The sequence below is a fragment of the Aphelocoma coerulescens genome, chromosome 1 (genome assembly GCF_041296385.1).
Source record: "Aphelocoma coerulescens isolate FSJ_1873_10779 chromosome 1, UR_Acoe_1.0, whole genome shotgun sequence".
NCBI classification, from domain to species: Eukaryota; Metazoa; Chordata; class Aves; order Passeriformes; family Corvidae; genus Aphelocoma; species Aphelocoma coerulescens.
In genome coordinates this window covers 31,982,046-32,003,388 of record NC_091013.1, presented here as the reverse complement: position 1 = coordinate 32,003,388, position 21,343 = coordinate 31,982,046, and the positions used below count along the sequence as shown (strand labels likewise).

The following is a 21,343-nucleotide window of genomic DNA, read 5'->3' as shown; positions in this document are numbered from 1 at the left end:
CCTGCAGTTTTCAGAAGAAGCAGAAGCCATGAATGCACATACCTGGGGCAGATTCTTCCGGAGTAGGGCTGCAATCTGCACAGAAATGGAGGGGCAACATGCATGATTAAGGAGCAGCAACACAGTCTAAACACAAGCAACTCAAATGCTCAATGCCAGGGTTCTCAAACATTTTCACTGAGTGAAGAGGAGCTCAGCAGCAATACTCTGTTGCCCATAGGTACCGAGGGCATGGGCATCTCCTCCACTCCATTGTTCTGATCAGAGGAACACCTGGACGGGGACTTGGAGGAAAGCCAGTACCTGCTAGCTCAGAGGCTCGCTGTGGATTACCAGCAAGTGCACTGTCAGTCCCCAGTGATCCACAGGGCACAATTTGAGAACCACTGGTTTACTGCAATTATAGAGTATGCTGGCAGTAAGGCTGCTAAACAGAAGAGCAAAAGACCAGCAGTAAGTTCAATGCACTTAACAGAAAATGACATTAAGGCACCCACAATGCAAGAGTGATAAAAAAACAGTACCTTGCTACCTTACTCAAATCTGTTAACAATTTCTGAGATAATTAACAGAAACATTAGAATGTATATTAAGGGCTGAAACCCCACCAGTGAAGTCTGTGAGTATTCCATACTCACTTCAGTGGGAGGATCAAGCTGTCAGATGAAAATATACTACAGGTCAATGCCAACAGTAAAAAAATAATGTACACCCTGTTATAGCAAGTCTTGCGTCAATGAAAAGTAGTTTACTAAGCTAATAGGATTTAAGCTTCTGTTGTTTATATCTAGAGTCACTAGCCAATGAATTACAAATCTGAACATAACAACATAAAATATAAAATTCAACTAGTGTGCATCAGGACAATCATCTCAGCGAGATAATCAGAAAAAACTTCTCAGTAAATTAAAATTCATCATGTTCACTAAAGAAACTATATGTCCCCATGTGATTTTAGTAATGAATATCTAAGCCTATAGCATATGTACATTTGAAAATCTATTTTTTAAGTTTCCTTTCTACTATTTCAGGCAGTATTTTCTTTCACAAACATTCATTTCTAGAGAAATCCTCTAAAGTCCTTCAATAAAATTTTACTGTCTCTCTCTTACCAGTTCTGGAACTATCTTGCTTGGCTGGTTTTGACATTGCTTTCAAAATAGTTTATGTCTGCTCTCTACTCATTTATTCAAAATTCATAATTACTAACAGGAAAAACGTTAATTCTTTGAATACACAACAACAAAAAAGTTGTGATTCTGAACTTAGAGAACCTTCAATTCTGCCCCAGGTTCTGTCAGTTAAATAGAAAGATTTTTTTTTTTCCTGTTTTGGAGGAACAACAGGGAAAAGTTACACAAATTCTTTGCATTAACAAAATCTTTGGTAGAGTCACGCAGCCACTTCCACTTTTACATGGCATAAGTGTCAAGATACAGAGCAGATTTAAAAGATCCACTGAAATGGAAGAAAAATATTGTTCTAAGGTGTTTTCAGCATAAAATTGTCTTGGGAAAAGCTTCTGATATCACTCATCACACATATTTCCTGGGCTTTTTAGTATTAAAAATTCACAACATTTAATCATTTATGTGAATGTGCATTGAAGGTTACTGATTAAACTTACATGTAAATACATATAAAACTTCATGTAAACTAGCTAGCAAAAAAACTTTTATAGGTATCAAAATGGTAGAAGAAATTTAGTCAAAGATTAATAGCATACATATTCTGAAACAAGAACCTACTTTCCTATTTTTCAATAATACACAAAAATATCAGTCTAATCTAGAACAATATGGTTGTCTAAAATACTAAGTAAACTACATGTAACATGCAAAGCTACACAAAAAAATATTAACATTTATTTTCACTTCCTGTTTGCTTTTTTTTTCTTAAGGCACTGCCTTCCACTGCAACACTAACAATGTGATGGACATGAAGTCACAGACACACGTTAAGGGACAAAGGGCCATCAAATGATAAGACAGAACAGGACAAAGGAAATGAGAACACAGATCAGTCTTTTTAGAGCTTCACTTCGCTCACCTGCGCTATTAAGTGGCCAAATCATAGTGACCACATGTAAAGAATGTGAGAATATGTCAAATAAGTACATAAGTAAATGAAATAATTCTGAAACTTAATGCACAGCTGCCAAACTGTCAATCTAAACTGATAAGGATATATTTCATTCACATGCTCACAACTTTACACTGGGTTCAATACAACATCCAGTTGACCTTAAATTTTGAATGGATTATTCAACTAAGAGCTTGCACTGCCAATTACTACCTTCCAGCTACAAGAAGTCTAAATAACGGAATGCCTCAGCACCACAATTTGGGTTAAAATTTGCTTTGAACTCCATTAGGTTCATCTGCATTCAGCTCAATCTAATGGGACTGCTTGGGCTCCTCTCCCGTGCTTTAGCAGTCCAGCTGGGACCATCAGTTTTTCAGTAGTGCCTGAACTTGTCTCATGATTTAATTACCTGTAATAAGCTTTGATTGCTGCAAAGAAGCTGAAGCCAACAGGAAAGCTACCAGAGGTGGTGTCTGTCATGATAACCCATACAACTGCTTTACCAGCTTAAAACACACAGCGTGAAAACCAAGAGCCACTGTCATCAATGGATTTGGCAATGATTTTAGTGGGACCTGCATTTCAAAATAAGTAATGGGCTTAGCAGCTCTCAGTACACCAACAGCTCCTTCTGCCTGACATCACTGCTTAACACCACCACTGAATTAAAAACACACAGAGGGCTGTAAGGGAGGCTTAGGAATGATGCCAGCACACAGGAAGAGAGCAGCAGTGAGAAGCAGTGTCTGGCATACGCACTTGTCTTGAGAGAATGGCATGCACAGGATGGTGTGGATGAAGATGGTGGTGAGGATGATGAAGGTGGTGAGGATGATGAGGTCTCATTTAAATCTTCTGGATTTATCCAGTAGGCACGACTGTCCCGATTACCTTTCTTACTAGTACTGCTGACGTCACACTGGAAAACGTCTTCACAGCTGTCACTTTGCAAGCGCTCCTTCTGGAGAAGTTTGTCCACTCTCTGTATGATACACTCCAGACTTTTGTCGACGTTCAACCAAACTTTCTCCTTAAAAGAAAACATTTCTTTCTCAGATTAAAACCAAAAGAGACATTGGGTAACAAATCCCTTGGCAATATATTTCCTCCTGTGATTCTAGTCATAACTCCTCTGCAAAGCTTCCTCTGGGCTACTGTGGTTACAGGTGTGTACACACACATTATGGATATATAAGTAATGTATACCAGGATGTCAACAATATGTAGTGACATGACTTGTGTGGTAAATAGCACAGCTATTTTCTGTGTAAGTTTGCCAAACAATTTTAAGTTCCTCTTCCTGCACTATTATTCCAATTTCTAGATGGCACTATTGTTTACTCTTGAAATGTTTGACATAATTGTATACAATCACACATCTTTTTTTTCTCTGTAACTCAGTGAACAACAGATAAAATTACTGTATTATAGTACTGTCTAAATACTGAATTAGCTTTATTTGTATCTTATTACTGTGACTTTGACTGTAAGTCAAAGTACGCCAAAATAATTACAACTAACAAGGGTCCATTTCCAAAATGAATTGAATCTCTTTTAAAAATTGGTATTTCACAATGTTAATAATTGCTTTAATTAATGTTGACTATTTGTGAGATTTAGTTAACTTCTGTTTATTTAACACAGTGACAGAATTTAGACAGTCCAATTCTCATTTTGATTGGCAGTGTGGTAAGGAAAATCATTTAAATACATGATGCAAACAGTTTTAAAATACTGTTCATAATCAAAGCAGTGATCAACTGCAAGTTCTAAATGGTTACAGGGGAATTTTTATAAGAGGAAAGCTAAATTGCATAGCTAGCACACACAAAATACACTTTATTTGGGAGAAGTGCAAAAGCCCATTGTAGTATGGTCAGTTTTTCACTTTAAAAGCTACTTACTTTCTCTTGGACCTCACCTTAAAAATGCTATGCACCTACTGTAACTATTTCCACTGTTTAGGAGACCCAGAAATATTTATTAAAGCCTGCTTGTATTCCCATGCCAAGGAGTAACTGCCTGCAGGATAGAGACAACATCTTTGCTAGCTGACCAATACCTCCTACATACTCATCCTATGCATATCTGGTGAGCAGCTACAGAGCTTATTAAAAAAGAAAGTAAAAAGAAGAAAGTATTCATCACTCCACTACGCAAACATACCCATTCCTCTTCATGCCAGTCCACCTGCAGAGAAGATCGGCTATTTCTTCCCGTCCATCTGGCCACAAGTGTATCCTGGTCATTCCTTAGCATCACTTGTTCTCCTTCTCCAGAGGTTGGAGATGCTTTTGAAGCTATATAGTCTGGCCTTGCAGCATTCAGTCCATGTATTGAATTTGCCAACAGCTTGCAGTCACAGACTGTGACAAGTTGCCGGGTCTAAAAAGCAATAAAGCAAAAAAGTTTCATTATTCCATACACAATTTATACTGTAGTTTTTCAAGGAAGAAAGAAGTAGTATTCTGTAAAAGAAACTATTGCTTTAAGGCGCCTTTAGAATACCTTTACAGAATGACCTTAAAAAATATTATAGGATCCTAGAACACAAATGATACATTTCCAAAGTCTGTACTACTATATTAGACTTGCAATTGTTGAAAATTTCACTAAGGAATGTGCAATTCATCTTTATTTGCACTTCATTCTCCATTTGATGAAAGCTTAGAACAATGTGCAGACACATGTGCAGTGCTTGAGCACTGGAATGGGCTCCCCAGGGAAGCGGTGGCAGCACCAAGCCTGACGAAGTTCAGGAAGTGTGTGGACAATGCTCTCGGGCACATGGTGTGAGTCTGGGGGTGCAGGACCAGGATGATCCTGACTGGTCCCTTCCAACTCACTGTATTCTATGATTACATAATTTTTTTATCCCACACAACAGCTGCCACACCCGAAGGATCAAGCTTCACCCCAATCATCCTGTCCGAAATGAAAACAAGACTTAAGAGGAGGGCTGAAGGTATAACCCACTATCAATGCAATTTGTTCCCTGTCTTATTTAGCCATGCTGTATTATAGGATTTCTGTAAGCCATATGAATATGAAAACTATGTGGCCTATGTGTATACTAAAAAACCAACAAACAAGACATTAGTATGTTATATATACATATAATCCAGTTGTAGAAAATCCCACAGATCAGTTATACACTGTACTCATTTAGAGTGAGTATTATAATTAATAATACATTTACATGAGGTTGCATTATACAAAGCTGTATGCATATCCCTTCCAGTGGGACAATTTACAGCAAGCTGATTGACCACTACTGCTGTTTAGAACCTTCAGACTGGCTTCAAGGACAGAAGGGGTCAGTAAAACTGTATTTGGGGTTTTTTCTCCCTCTAAAGTTGTGTTCAGCTGTGGGTCCAGTCTGGTTTTTTAGCACACATCAAGAAATAACTGGTTTACATCGCTATAATTCAAGCAAAGGCTGTGTCACCATTATTCCTTATTTTACCAGTGGAAAAATACAGAGTTGTTTCATTAACTCTCACACAGTTGCTGCTGCTTGACAGGTGACTCAGAACATTAAAAAATCCCAGGTGATTATGGAGAAAAGGATATAAAAGAAAGTTAAGAATGCACATTACTGCAATATGATGAATGGAGGGAATCAGAGGATATTGCTCTCCACTGCACTTTCAACAGGAGGTGAAGGCAAGAGTGTGAAAAGTAGGAGACAATCTAAATAAAACCAGGAACTTTTAAAGGCTGATATAATTTTTTTTTTAGGACTGTGCATGTTACAACACACTACTGAAAAAGGTAAAATAGATGTTTCAAGAAAACCTACTAAAAGCACAGACAGAAAAAAAATATACTGTGCTTCAGCAGGGAAATGAATTATTCTCCTACCTTATCTGCTAGGATGGCAAGTGTTCTTTCAAGGCCATTAGCTGATCTATCCTTTGCAGCTCTTGAGAGCCTTTCTGCATAGTAACTGACTTGTGTTTTCAGAGTGTTGATTTGTGCAATAATTTCCTTTGCTCTAACGATGTCCTGTGGGATGTATATTATAGACTGGGAACTTGTTGAAGTGCTGAAAAAGAAAGACTGATTTTAGGGGGGAAATTGATCTTGAGGTACACACATTACAGTGGCATGCTAGGGAATTAATGTCAGACAACAAAAATTTACCTAAACTAGTGATCAACAGTGAAAGTCCAGTGGGCAATTGCACAGCAGGAACATGATCCTAGAGACTTCTCTGCCTTCACTGAAAGCATTCAGATGCAGATTTACTAATCCCTAATACCAAAGGGGCTGTGGGCAGAGTTTGTACACCAGAGGGACAGTTTTGCTGAGGAGAACGTGGGTGACAGATTTTGCCATCAGATACAGACCCACTGTTTGCAGAGACATCTTGCTCCATTCTCCCTCTCCTTACAACACAGATACTTCACTGAGGCCTTCACTGAGGCCTGGTTTACAAACATGCTTTATCACATATCTACTAACACCACGAAAAGAAAATCTGTGCTCCTTCTAACAGTGAAATGCCACCCAGATCCATAATACAAACACTGTGGTATTAACAAAAAAGTCCTTCTGCTAGTATATAATTTCCTCTATTGCAGAACAGGATCAAGTTACACCAGCACAAGCAATTTTGTGATACGTAAAAAAACCAACACACATCTTCAGGCTAATCTAAACACACTGTCCTTTGTGTAGTGTCTGTTCACACACAATTTACTAAACTAGGGACAAACCTATCTTTATATGGACATAATGCAGCTACACTAAGACTGCTTATTAGACAAAGGAGAATAGTTTATGCCCGTTTAAGTTTAACTGTCTGCAGAAGTTGCTTATCCAATCCTCAACAGATGCTCTATAACTGCTGGAAAGAGAACAGCACTTCCAAAGGCTGATTTAATACCACCTGAAAACGTCATTTACAAAAGCTGCCTTTTAGCTTAGAAAGTTACTCAAAGCTGAAGTTGTGCTCTTATCAAGTATGAGCTATTTGGAACCAACTGACCACTACTCCCTTTGTCAGGCAAAATGCTGGGTTTTTCCTTCCCAGGAGGAAAGGTACCCAAAGACCAGGCCTTTACATCATCTCCAGCTGTGACAAGTGTGATTCATGACATGGCATCAAGCATGAGGTGACACCAATTGTGTATTATCTTAATTTTATTATTTTTTTTACAGTCATGAATGGCTTCAGCATAGTAACAGCACAGAAGAACCTACTGTTTGCACCAATCTCAGCACCATTAAATGGAGATAGCCATGCTGAGAAGCTACATGGAGAGGAGTTTCTTTTCCAGGCACGGATACCACAGATCACAACCTCCAAGGAGTGTGAACTCCTCTGGTACCCTTAGAGCAATGCTGTTAATTTCTGCAGCGTATCTGTGAGGTAGGACAGGAGGGTTGCGTGGGGCACACTTTAAAATCATGCCACAATTCCAATTCTTGTCCCTTAAAGGATATTAAGGCAAGGGAGAAGCTTAATGCCAGTATCTGCCTGAGCTCCATTACAAAAGAAAGATGAGGGATTTGTTTTCAAAGGACGTAACTCAGAACTGATTCTTGAAAGAGTTTCCTTGTTTGTGCTCTGGTCGCCCACCCAAGTCGGGCAGAGAACAACCAGTCCCTAGTACTGCTATGCCATGCAGCAAATTAATCTCAGCTTTTAGGACTTTCCCTGTACTTGATTTGTGCTTTCTAGTGACTGGTGATCTTAGTGACAATTCCTCTGAGCAATTTCTTTCCACGACAGTGTGGGTTAACATGCATAAAGACATATTTGGCAGAAAAGGCCATGCAGCATATTGAGATTTGATTTAGAATTATTATATTTTTAATCATAAACATTTGCTAGGATGATTGGGGGAAAAAATTTATGGTGTGAAGTTCAAATATACTTACTTTCCAACCTGCAATTGCTTTTTCAAATGAACAGCTCTCATTGTATTATAACAGCAAACTGTAACACAGACTTAAATTCTCAGTGAATTAGGGGTTCAACCTTAATAAGAGTAATTTAGAGCAGAACTTCTGCATTTTTGAACCATCCAGTAATGTCTGCTTTTGATGGCACTGAACACCACAACATGAGAAAAAATAAACAACAGTTACGTGAAAATGTTTTAAATAAAGACATGGATTACAAAAGTATAAACCATGCCCAATCTATCACTATTAAGATTTAAAAATACACAGAATTGTCTTAATTATCTTCCATCACTGGCAGAGAAGTTTCTCATTCCAGATAGTTTTCACTGGAAATAACAAAGGAAAAGATATTAAAATCCTTGTCTTCTGATTTTCAGTTTTTTAACTTATGATCAGAGAGAGCCAGGAAGCTAGCTGTTCATTGCAAACAAACATTGCAGATGAAATGAAATTCATTCCCACACCATGTTCTACAAAGCAGCTACAATTACTTAGAGCACAATTAGGGATGCCATGATGCATGACATTAAAAAGCCCTGCACACTTTAAAACACACCAGATCTTTGCCAAAGAAAAGAAAAATAAAACAACCCAGAGAACAGAAACCCTCTATAGAACCCTCAGAAACAGAAAACTCACCAACACTCCTCATAACTGCTAAAAAAAACAAAAAACCAAAATAAAATTAGCAGATTGTTAGCAAATACCAAAAGCAGAAACAAAACAAAGTATGTTTGGGGAAATAACTTATTTGAGTCATTTTTCAACAAGGTGGGTACATGAACTTGGAAGCAAAAACCCACAGATTGCCAGATGACCATGGGTTGATCTGGGGAAATGCTGTGAATGCACCAAGCACAGTTATGCCAATGAAAGGAGAAGGAACTGAATGTAACAATGAAACTGAGGAGATGGATCTCAGTTCTACTACACTTGTTTTTTTGATAACATAGAAGTACTTAAAATGAAAGTTGTTCTTCAAATGTTGAACCTGCAGTTTTCATGGACCCAGAAGGAACAGTTCTGAAAAGCTTAGAGGAAAAGTACTGGATAGAAACTAAACTCTCCAATCAACTTAATTATTGGGTGAGGGGAAAAAGAACAAATCCACATGGGAAATTAGCTATTGCAGAAGTAAGGACCACTTCAGTGGCTACGCTGACAGAAGAAGGTTATTTCAAAAAGCCATAGTAGTATGCAAAGAACAGAAAGGGTGAGCCTGGTATACCAGTGTTCCCAGGTTTACATTTTCCTCTATGCCTATCCTAGTGCACTCTCTAAGACTGAATAATTACACCAGGTATTTTTGCACCAATCTTTGTATCAGTACATATCTGACTGATGTTCACAGGATGCTGCTATTCATTTCTCTACTGCCAAAATTAATTCTGCAGTTGGTTCCCACATCATTCCCTCCTCCTATCAGCTCCAAATCCTACTAGTCCTTTCTTTGGAAGGGCATTGTCAAGGTCTCCTTTTCCCTGACTATGACTCCTTGTCCTGCTGCTCTTGTTTTCCCTTCAATGCTCCATAGAGCAGCAGAAGCAATGCAGACCCTGCAGCACTCTGGTTCCTCTGGGAGCTGGAGTGGATGCCATGTTAGCAGATGTGACCTTCCCAACTTCTGCACCTTCCTCTAGCTCACACAGCTACACTTCTACAGAGGTCACTAGACAGTCCCTGAAGACAAAACATGGGGGTCAGGTATCCCATCTATACAGCAGAGGCCAGATTCAGAAGCCTAAACTATGCATAAACTTTAGGCAATGCAGGAAGACCTCCAGCAATAGCTTCAGAACTAAAACTACTCTGTCAATAAGGAATTTACCAATCAGGTACAGCAGGTTTCTACTAAAGAGAGCTCAGCAACAGGACCTTGAAGCTATGAGAGGGGTGAAAGTCTCCTGAAAATAATGGGTTGAAAGCATGATGTAGTGCAGCTGAGGAGGTTCAGCAGACAAATGTTCTGACCCACAAATAGGCAGAACCCAAACCCAGCACCTAAAATAACTAAATTAAATGAGTCAACAAGCATTCAGAAAAATTGACATTTTCATAAAAGGCTCTTACAAAGCACCCATCAGTAAACAAATAAATACAGTAATATAAGGAGGAAACTTATTTCCCTCCCTTTCCTTGGAAAAAAAAAACCCACAGAAAAATCTTCAATACAAAATATTGTATAGTAGTACTATTGAATGAAATAAAAACATAGAATGGAGTGATTTTCCAAATAACTGAGCATGGAGCATGAGAAAAAGGCACAATAACAGCTGACACAATAGCATTTCTACTTACTGTTTCTTTGCCTCTTCAAATTTATGCAGCTTTTTCCGCAAGCCACCTGATTTAAAGCCTTGACAATGAGCTGCTGGTGCTCCTATGGTGACAATGTCGTAGTTCTGATCTGGGATGGACAAAAAGGACTTACAAATGAAAACTTGTCATCTTTAATGTGGGCAAACAATTGTGTAAGTTCAAAAACTTTTCTGAAAGTAATTTTTGGAAAACTTTGCTGGTGTTTTGAAAGACATGGAAAACTGAGTTGTTCTAGAGGCCCTGGAAATCCATCAAGTACTTTTTGAGGTGCAAGACCCATACGTGAATGCAGGTCCTCTGTTTCTTAATCTATTGACAGTGAAAAAGAAGTCTTGAACACTGCTCTTTATACAAAGCCTGACATTATTGGAATCCCTCACATGGACACAAGTGTGTCATGGAGAATTACTGTTAAATAAAGGAAAACCCGGGTTATTTATGAAGAAACAAGCTTGATGTGAACAAATGTTATTTTGCATAACTGTACATGATGATTCCAGAGAAAAAGCACACAAGCTTAATACGAAACAACAGTCAGAACCTTTGTTATTCTGCTGCAATTCAAAATGTCTGGAAGGGACACAGCAACTTAACCCAACCCTAGTACAAAGGCTAACTTGTGGCACCTAGAGTTCCGTTAACTCCAGAACCTAGTTTTGCCACCTGTAGAACAGCAGTAATTATACTTACATCTCTTCTTTTGCAAAGAGATTTGGAATCTGAGAATAGAAGGTGCTACAAAAATGCCAAGTAGCACTACTATAAGTAATTTGTAGAAACTTGGCTGCATGGTTGAGGATGGAAATTCTTAAAAATGGAGAGAAAAGTAGTAAGATAAGCGAAGAAAGGGAAACAAATACCTGATCCTCCATCATCCTGGACTCTCATCCTCTGTATATGTAAATTTGTAGGAACGAATTCCAGTTTTTTATCAGCTTTCAAGCTACTGGCTTTAAATGAAGGACCTGAGAAATGCAAGACAAAAGTAAGCATAAAACCCTTCTCCTTGTGCCTATACTAAAACATTTGCTATGTGCTGAAAGTAAAGCAGAGAAAATTTAAAAAAAACTGAAACAAAATCTGTTACTGTTCACACTTGTCCTCTACTTTCAGAGTAAGATAAGAGAATGAATAGAGCAAGTAACTATTCCCATGTAATTAGCAAACTCACAGTAAATATTAATAAAGACAAGAAATATAATAGCATTTTTTACTCATCATAAAACATTCTGGGTGCCCAATTTCAGAGAAGCACTAATAATAAGATAGAGAAGAATCACATTTTTATCAAAAAAAATCACCTTTATACTGGTGCAGGTCAGTTAGATTTTCCTGGTAAGTTAAAATAATCGTTTGGTACTGTGTAACTATTTGTCGACGAAGGCTTTCCCAACAAGGAGACAGTTCTCCCAACTCTTCTAGTTCACAAACCCTGGGGCAAAAAAAAGAAAACGGGAGAAAGAGAGGTGTTTATATCTGTAGTCCACTTGACCAAGAATGACTTCCACATTGCAGCAATGGAGCACCATCCTCAGCTGACACGTTCTCAACCCACGGTGGTCTGAGCTACTCACCAGACTGGAAATGCTTCCAAACACATACTAAAGCACATCACAGAGCACAGGCTGAGCTCTAGTCCAAGATACATTGCTTCCTCACAGGCAGAATACACTGTGCTCCCCCCAGGAGCCTCAGGTGTTGGTCAAAAGCAGAGCTTCCCACCTTTGTGCAGCTCTCAAACTGTATGAGGATTTGTAAATGATGGGAACTGTCATCATGTCAGGTGACTCGGGACAATGAGGACCTTGTAAGGACACCTTACTGAATTGTGGTGGCTCTTTAAATAAGAACTGTGACACAGATTAGGTGGGATACTAGCACCTATCTGATGTTAGGTACAAGGATTCAATTCATCGATAAGGTATGTACACAACAGTTTGCAAGGCCAGGGAAAGCCTAAGCAGCATAAGCATTAATAAGGGTTTGGAGACTGAAGATGAGCCAACAAAACCTTCATCTGAGATCCAGGATTTTGGGCACTCAGGGTAGAAAAAAGGATGACTGGATATCCCCAAATACAAACAGGAGAACCCCTGGCTTTCCCCTTGTACCCTGACTGCCAGGTTTCCAGTCACACATGGCAATCCTGTGTTACATATTGTTTCCCAGAAGTGCTGCTGAGAAAATACTCATGTCATGTTTGTATTACTGTCTTCTTGGATTAATACATTATTTGGAATAAAGAAAGAAGGGTAAAAAGTAAACAAGTCAACACCAGACACAATTCAACAGCACATTGTCCCAGAAAGGTAGAATAATCATCTGTCAAAAGGATCCAGCAGTTCTATTTGCCGTTCTCTCAATATCCTTAATTCCATCGTTTTAACCAATTGTGTATGTATAATTTAAGACAGCATTTCACAGAGCAATTCCCACTCCACGGTACTTAGGATATTATCAAAAAGAACTACATTTCCAAGAAAAACATCAGATTGATTTGTCAACAGGCAACAGCATATAGTATATGTATTAGTGACCTGGATAAAGACACTCCCAGTTTCATCTTGAAACATGCTTTCTCCATAAGATGCTATTATGATTACCTTGTCAAACTCCCTGCTCCAAACCAGCCATGCACCTGAGCCCTGGTCTTCCTGAAATAAATTCACAGCTTAACGCTCCAAGTTTACTTGTTTGTCCCATAGAGCCAAGACAGCAAGGAATATGTATGCCATAAAAAATGAGGCAGTCAAAATATCACACCCCTCAGTTACATGTTTCCTTTTAAAGGGCTCTGGCCCAGAGGAGTTTTATCTAAGAGACAGCAGTTGTGATTATCCAAGGACATTTTAAAAGTCACCAGGATGTGAAGACAGAAGCAGCTGGGCTTTTGTAGCTGTCTGTCTTTCCTCTGGGCTGCAGCACTGAGAATGGAGAACAGAGCACTTGGTCAAATCTGAGTGACTCTATGAATACAAAGTGTGATTGTGCACGTTATTGAGGGTCACCTCCACGGAAAAGAGACAAGGCAGCCTTTCTCAGTAATTACACAAAGGCCTGTTTACCTTTGAGCCACACCACCCAGTGTACATACACAAGGTCATATTAATAATCACCTGGGCTGTTATTAACCTGTACCTGTTTACAACAGGCATCCACTGATCTCTGCATGATTTTAGCGAGAGCCTCTGAACAGTCACATTTCAAGGCTAAGCCTCCGACTTCACTGTCGACAATCTTACAGAAAGACACATCTTTTCCCTCATTCGCCCTAAATTCTCCTTATCTTCAAGTCCTTAGACCACATCCATCATACATGGTACCTAATGGATAAGCTTGCCAACTCTTTATTATTATGGTTGTACCTCATAATGAATAGGTGCTTTTAAACCTACTGTGAGGAAAGCTGTAGAGAAACAAAGATAAAAAATAAAAAATAAATAACCCTTGACTAAATGTGCAATGGCATATCCCTAGCCTGCTCCATCAAGGTTGTAGCAGGACACCTGAAAAAGATACAGCATTCAATCTCTAGAATCTAAGTGCACATTGCTGAAAACATAACATCAGAAAAAAGAATCAATGTGAAGTTCAGAACCTCAATTAGTTTTCCCATGCATTACAAGAAGTCTGCCATCTTCCTGTGAGAATTTATCATTTTCACAAAATATGAAAATGAATGGATTAACCCATGATTTTATTCCACAATATCCCAAAGGAACTGAAATGTCCTAATATACAATAGTAAGAGCATTAGTTAGTTTTACTTTTAATTAAGGTCAGATTTAGTTAAAGTCTATAGGATTGAATTCAAACAGAGTCAAAATAAAATAAAAGCCCAATACTCAAAAACACAGCTAAAATTCTTTAACATTCCAATCTTGTCCTTTATAAAGAATACATAAACCATTAGATTGGCAAAACACAGCCTACAAATGTAGGGAAGAAACACTCATAAAGGAGTATGTTGCCTGGAAGAGAGTTAATTGCTTCAGAAAGAAGCAAATTCATAACAAACCTACAAATGCTTAACAGATTTCCTTCTCCCTCCCACCTTCTAAAATGAGACGTCATTACTGTACTACAGCACTTCATTTTACTTGCTTTTATTCTGCTTTGTTTTCCATTCAAAACTACTCTTCTGACTCTTGAAGCCATTTCTTATCTCACTGAGTAGTCAGTGCATTAACACAAATATATTCATTCCTTTGTAACTCAGTAACAGCCACATCACTGCTGTACTACTGCACATGTAAACCATCCCAAAACTCACCTTGCTGCATCTTCTTCTAGAAGCAGCTTCACAAATTGTCTGGGGATGTGCAGTGACAGGATGCTCTCTGCCATCTGCTCCAAGATTCTCAAGTGGTTTCCGTCAGTGGTTGGGAAACGATACATTCGGCAAATGGCACCACCAAACACTAGAGAATTAAAACCGTATTATTTAAGACTAGGGTTTGATTTAAAAGTGTACAAAGTATCTTCTTTCTTAAAGTAAATGGCTTCAGTTCATTAACATGCTGAAACACCCTGCTGTAAAGATCTGGTTTAACCAGGCATCAGTCTACCTTTTCCAAGCATGGTCATTCTGCAATGACCATTCTTCAAGTGTTTGTGGGAAACGACTTCACTCCAAATCACTTAAAACGCTACTAAGGAAATTAAATGGAATACATATTTAACTTTTAAAATGCTTTTTCTTTTCTTTTTTTTTTGTCTATGTACCGTGCATTTTCCTCTCATGCAATCTTTTCCTGGAAAACTAACCTTTCTGCAAGATTCTTTTTTTAAAGCAACTTGCTTTCCTCCGTCCCTCTCCTCACCCTGCAACAATTGCTTAGGAACAGACCATGAAATTGCATAGAAAATGTTATATTACAGTCAACTTAATGGCAAAAGTTTGCTTCTGCTGTTTTTACAATACAAAATAGTGCATATGATAAAATGATTTATTCTGGTATGACTCTCAAAGGACTGCTCAATCAGCAGCCTGTCCCTATTCAAGTGAAACATCTGCTGAAATGCCCTGGAGCCACAGGCACACAGGGAGAGATTAGCTTTTATTGATGCCTAAAGCTTACTTGTTATAGCCCAGGACAGCTTACCAGATTTCAGCAGTGCATCCTTCCGCAATGAAGCGTATTTGGATCTGATTCCTAAAGATTCTGTTAAACTTTCATCAACTGGCAACACAGTCTGAACAAAAACAAAAAAAAAACCAGAAACAGTAAAGAATGAAACCTCAGTGCCCGAGCAATATGCAGTGATGACCTATCACACAGACTTCAAAGAAATATTCAACTCAACACATGCTTTAAATAAATATTTCAAATATTTTTACTGGACAAAAAATATTGCAGGCTGAAATAATAAATCCTAAGCATTTCTATTAACTTCTACTGCACAGTTCAAAATGCCACAAAAATTTTCATCCGGCCTTTCAATTACTTATGTTAGCACAGTTCCAGAGTCCTTAAAGGTACTGCATCAATAGGCATGAACAGATCTGGAGGATAAAAAGGGATTCTAATGCACACTGTGACTCTAATACACATATAAGAGTGCAATGACCACCAAGATATTCAAAACATAAGGTTTACAGAATTAAATATATGTCTAGGCTGACAAAGTGCTGCAAACATCTGCTCTCAAACAATTATTTGGGGATCAGGAAAAAAAAATCCAGTAGTAAAGTAACCTCTTCAGTTTTACTAAAATTCTGGGAATTCCCTAGCAACCTCATCACAGTTTTGCTTAATAGCACTTTCCAATTCACAGTGTGAAATGAAATACCACATCTCTCTGAAACTGGTCATCCATGCACATTGTACACCAATGACTAGTACCAGAAGCCTCTTCCAATGAAGAACATGACTACTTGATACTAAAGCTTAATCACTTGATATTAAAATTTTTCCCAAGACTTTTAACCCCACACATGAGTACCAAGAGCTCTACAAAACTCAAAATGGCTTCATCACCATTAGGCTGCTCCTTACAGCATTTTGAAAATGTAAAGCACTACTAAATATCAAGATGGACAGGAAAGTTACCCACAGATGTCAACTTAGCTTGTTTCAATGCTGGCAATAAATCCGCACTCTTCTAAATTTGATACAATGTTCATACTCACCCTTCCATTAATTGTATCAGGTGACCTTGTGACTGGAGGCCTTTGGTCAGATTTTTCCTCCATCTGCCATCCAATAACTGTGATGTTACCTACACGGTCACTTTCAGCCGACCTGCAACAAATACTCTGCGTTGAGATTTTTTTGGAGGAGGACCTGTTCATCAACAAGGAAACACTTATAAAAGGCTATTGATCTTCAAACTTAAAGAACATTTTAAATAGGAAGCTTTTCAACTTCATTTGGAATAATTTTATTACAGCTTAGTCCAACAGGAGAACATTCCCCTTATTCCGTAGGGGTGCTGTACGGAATTGAAGGCAGCCTAAAACCACACATTATTTCCATGCTTCTGTAAAACCATAAAGAGCCCACATTTTACAATTAGGCAAAAGCAACTTAAATTGTGAACGTTATTGGGGGGGGATATTTGAATATACATGCACATGTGTGGGCTGCCTGTGCATTTCAGTGTCTGAAACCAAACTTTTAACTCTCATTGGGGCAGTTTAACTCCAACTGGTACAGTTGCAACTAGCAGATTTTGATAATATGTGGACCAAGCAGAAGTACCACCAAATCTTCTCAACAGAGAAGTCAGTCAAGGTCACCAGTTATCAGGCTGATCACACCTTGTGCTTCTGCAGACAGACTATTTAGATTGGGAAAACTGGGGCCCTGACATTCCATAAAGAAAAACTGATGCTAAAAAGAAGGATCCTGAAAATAAGTGGTCTAGAAAAGAAGATCAACACTTTCAATGGAGGCAAGACCCCTGAGGCAGAGAAAAATCCTGGACGTAAGGGAGTTGTGTGCAATTACAAGAGATCTTCAGGAATCTGGGCACCAGCACCTGAGACAGGACATGAACAGCTGGGCAGCTGCAAAGCAGGAACCAACACAACTTTCTGCCCCATCTTCCCAGAGCACCAGCCATCTCCCTGCTGGGGAGGGAAGCCAGCACCGTATGTACACATGACCGAAAGGGTAGCAAATAAAGTGAGTGAGTCAGAGACAGAGAAAAGTAGGGCAAAAGCCACACTCCTGCTGGGTTTAAAATACACACAGGTACCCAGGTCTATCATGAGTGTCATTTATTCTGTCTCATCTGTGACACAGTAATTTTGGCAGAGACATCATGTTATTATTTTAGGATGGAGTCTAAATGGTATTTTAAGATTGCTGCTTACATGTAAAAATACGCTGAGACAACTAAGACAAAAAAAAAAGTTGCTGGAACAGGCTGCTGGGGAGGCAAAAGAAATATGCACACAGGGTGACAACAAGAAAAGGTTTAAAAATCATAGAGTATACTTATAGACAGTGCTCTGTCCTCAGCTTACATACAGTTAAAGGTTACATGACAATGAGAAGAAACACATGTATTCACACACTTTGATAACCAGAATATACTTGATATCAAAACAAGAGAGTTTAATTAAGTCCATTTTCAATTTAGTCATGAAGGAAGAGGTTTTCATCACATCTTAAGCATGTTTTGAAGAACTAATACTTAAATGAAGGAAAATATTACAAACCTTAGTGTTATGTGCAACCTGTGGTACTTCTCCTGAAGAAGATCCTTTACAGTGAACGTCCCAGAACCCAACAAATACATCTGAAAGAAAATGAGTTCCAGAACTGTATTTACCTTTACAGTGAGCAAAGGCTCTGACCACAGCATTGAAGTCTAAAATATAATTATTACGCATAAAAGTCCAGGAGCAAAAACGTAACTAAATATGCCATACATAACTAATTAAAACCTCTTAAAATTTAATATATTTGGTAATCTATCTTTTTTTTTTTTTCTGGAGGACAGTATCATTTTTGTTTCTCTAGGATATGAGTGGAGGCACCTCAGTATATATGAGCTTAGGCCAAGCAATACAGGAACATTGGAAGCAAGGACTCAACAGGGCTCACACTGCATCCTTGACCCAAACTTTTCTCCTCCTGAAGAACTTACCTCCTCTGGAGGTATTCATTTTTCCCTAGAGCTTCCCTATGAAGCACTGAACAGAGAGGGACAGCTCTGTTGCCCCCGAGGAACCCATGGAAGAGAAGACACATGGGGCCTGTAACAGTATTCTGGACAACAGTCTGAGAATAAATGGCCTGTATTGCCAACAGATCAAAGTAGCAACAGGGGAGCTCTGACACTGAAAGTTTTTTCAGTAAAGGAACAAACCACACACCTGAACAAAATCTAATGTATCAGGGCAGGGTGATTTCTGAAATTTAGCTACTCTGTTCCAAAGGACAGTTTCATTATGGCATTCTGGCACAGGCTAGAAGCCTCGGTTAGGGGTGTTGGATCCTATTCATGATTTAGTTCACTAAAGATGTCCACAATATAAGAGCACAAGTGACAGGACCTTTTTAATTTAAATCCATGGTTTCCAAACTTGCTGCAGACAAGCCTTATTTGAGAAAACTGGCAATGCTTCTCACTCTGACAAATCAATCTCATTTGTTCCTCCTTTTCCTACCCATCTTGTTTTCTGTATGATCAGTGCTGCTATCCCTTTGTTTTCTTCCAAAGAAGTTACTAATTTTATCTCTTTGCCTCTCATTTCCTTGCTCCACACTGACTGGGCAGGCAACAGAATAAAGAAAACTTACTGTTCCCTGAGATCTGTCTTTGACATCATACACGGAGAGCTTGATTTGTGTCATTTGATTGATAAGAGAGTCTTGGAAAAAGGCAATGCTGCTTAGAAAGATAGGATTACTCGTTCCCTGTAATCATGAACAAAAAGCCAAAAGTTAATGTAAGGTGGTATTTGTTAGGAAGAAATAATTCCTGTGCTAGCTTCAATTTTAAATCTAATCTAGAAGTACCTCAGCACTTACCTCAATAATTTCTGTCTGTGCATGCTTCGTCCAGAATGCCTGGGGAGGTGTAGTTACACTCACTGCTACAAAACTATTTGGTTTTCGATCTAGCGATGGAGTCAGCAGCTCACTGCAAGCTTTAGATAAATAAATTTAGATTCAGGATCTTTTTCACATTGCTGTAAGACTCTACATTTTTATAAAACTACATTATATACCCTGAGCAATCAAGCCACAAAGGGCTTAAAATTCATTCTACCACCACACTGTAAAAGCAGACATGACTCACCTTTGTGCATGCAAACAGTAAACATGCAATCAGATCAGTCTGGCTCTAAGCTCTAGAGCTGCAATTTAAACTTGTTCTCTTCTAATGCATGCCTATCCACTCCCTGGCAAGCTCATTCTAACAGCCTACATGCATAGGTTTTCCCCTGGGAATCTCGTGAGCGTGGCTGCATTTGATTCGAAGTCACGCTCCATTAAGCCCATTATCAAATGGCATTTGCCCAGGGAGAACCAACAGAAGCGCCTGAACACTGATCAAGCAGCAAGCACTGCTGAGGAAAACCAGCTTGTAATTGTAAAATGACAGCAATTTATTTCCTCTAAAATGTTACTGTGAGTTTAATTGCTGGGAAAGGACTGTGGTGAGTAGGAAACAACTTTCAAAAATTTCAGTGAGTGACTCTACACAGTTACATTAAACTTCAGAGCCAAATTCTATCTAGATAGATACATGTAACTACAGTGTGGTCCAACTCTGCTTCAGCTATGTACAGAAAGTTAATTCTGAAATTTACCTAAACAGTTTTGTAATTCTAGATCTTTTTGATTTATCTGAAAATAATTGAAGTACCTTATTCAGCTCTGAGAGTGCTTGTTATATAATGCAATAATGCAATTACATACATCTACAGAAATTTTCTAACTTTTCATTAGCACACTGTTATGAGCATAACCTTCCAAATACTAGTCCACTATTAAGCCAAGAAAACCATCCTGCAGTTGAAAATGTGGACTGAATTTTCATGAAGAAAATATTTTTCACTTGTTCTTCAAGTGAGATGAGTCAATGCACAAGCTTCTTGTCCAAATTCAACCATCTCAGGATTCAGGTCACTTCTGTGTCTTGCATTATCACTTGACAGAAAAGACCCCAGAAAGAAGGTATGCGTAATTCACAATTCTTAGAAAACATTCTGCCCTAAAATGGTGTTTCCAGCAAATCTTCAGTCTGCTTGAAGACCTGAACTGCTGATATACTGACACTGAAGACAGTCTCACTGCATCTTCACATAAAAAAAGTAAACGTTTAATAATAATATTCACATAGTAAACATTTAAAATTTTATAAGACCAATGTTTTACTTATAGGCTTCTAGAAACTCCACGAAATGAAACTGCTGGCTGCTTATCAAAAGATACTGTACAGGCAGTGTGAAAACTGTACCACATCTCCATAAAAATCAGAGCAAAGTTGCAAACCTTACTATATGAAATGCACTTCAAAATCAACACTTACAAAACCCCACACATATTCAACATCATGCATCATCAAAGCTAGCATAAAAATCACTAAGCCTACCTAAACTGAACTCTAAAATCGGCTCATCTGGATCCTGAATGTTTCCTGTAAATCAGAAAAATTAACACAAGATTAGCCAAACATCACTGCCACGTGAATTCTTTCCTGAAGTCACAATCACACAGAGAAAGAAATTACATTTTATAAAAAAATATATTTTTCTTTAATTAAGTGAGCCATGGCTGGTATCTAAAAAATTTATCTGGTAATCCTTGGTATCTAATAATTATTTGGAAAACCTGGGATGATCTCAGTTTATAAAACATATTAAAATATGTAAAGCTATGTGAGATTATATGCAATATGGGAATATTAAATGCTTAATCTCAATAGAAAACAATAGGATTAAGGCCTGAGCCACTATTAACTCCAAATTATTAAATCAGGTATGTCTATTTGGTGGTAATTAATAGGACTAAGTTTGAAAGTACCTGTCTCTCTCACTAATGAAATAAAGTCTCTGAGG

At 38.3% G+C, this 21,343-nt stretch overlaps 1 protein-coding gene across 14 annotated transcripts in view; it reads right to left on the bottom strand.

The window, feature by feature from the left end:
- INPP4A (inositol polyphosphate-4-phosphatase type I A) overlaps window positions 1–21,343 on the bottom strand; it is a 118,581-nt gene that overhangs the window by 24,657 nt on the left and 72,581 nt on the right. For 9 of the 14 annotated variants that reach the window (XM_069005983.1, XM_069006021.1, XM_069006008.1 and 6 more), the window contains 15 exons: window positions 20,878–20,922; window positions 19,308–19,426; window positions 19,077–19,193; window positions 17,990–18,069; window positions 16,454–16,565; window positions 15,426–15,516; window positions 14,594–14,741; window positions 11,622–11,752; window positions 11,181–11,285; window positions 10,300–10,408; window positions 8,641–8,658; window positions 5,950–6,133; window positions 4,252–4,470; window positions 2,845–3,115; window positions 43–75 (listed from right to left, as the gene is read on the bottom strand). In XM_069005983.1, the coding sequence (XP_068862084.1) occupies window positions 43–75; window positions 2,845–3,115; window positions 4,252–4,470; window positions 5,950–6,133; window positions 8,641–8,658; window positions 10,300–10,408; window positions 11,181–11,285; window positions 11,622–11,752; window positions 14,594–14,741; window positions 15,426–15,516; window positions 16,454–16,565; window positions 17,990–18,069; window positions 19,077–19,193; window positions 19,308–19,426; window positions 20,878–20,922 (1,782 nt within the window). The remainder of the gene's footprint in view (window positions 1–42; window positions 76–2,844; window positions 3,116–4,251; window positions 4,471–5,949; window positions 6,134–8,640; window positions 8,659–10,299; window positions 10,409–11,180; window positions 11,286–11,621; window positions 11,753–14,593; window positions 14,742–15,425; window positions 15,517–16,453; window positions 16,566–17,989; window positions 18,070–19,076; window positions 19,194–19,307; window positions 19,427–20,877; window positions 20,923–21,343) is intronic. The other 5 variants (XM_069006038.1, XM_069006046.1, XM_069006030.1 and 2 more) reach the window with 5 other exon arrangements.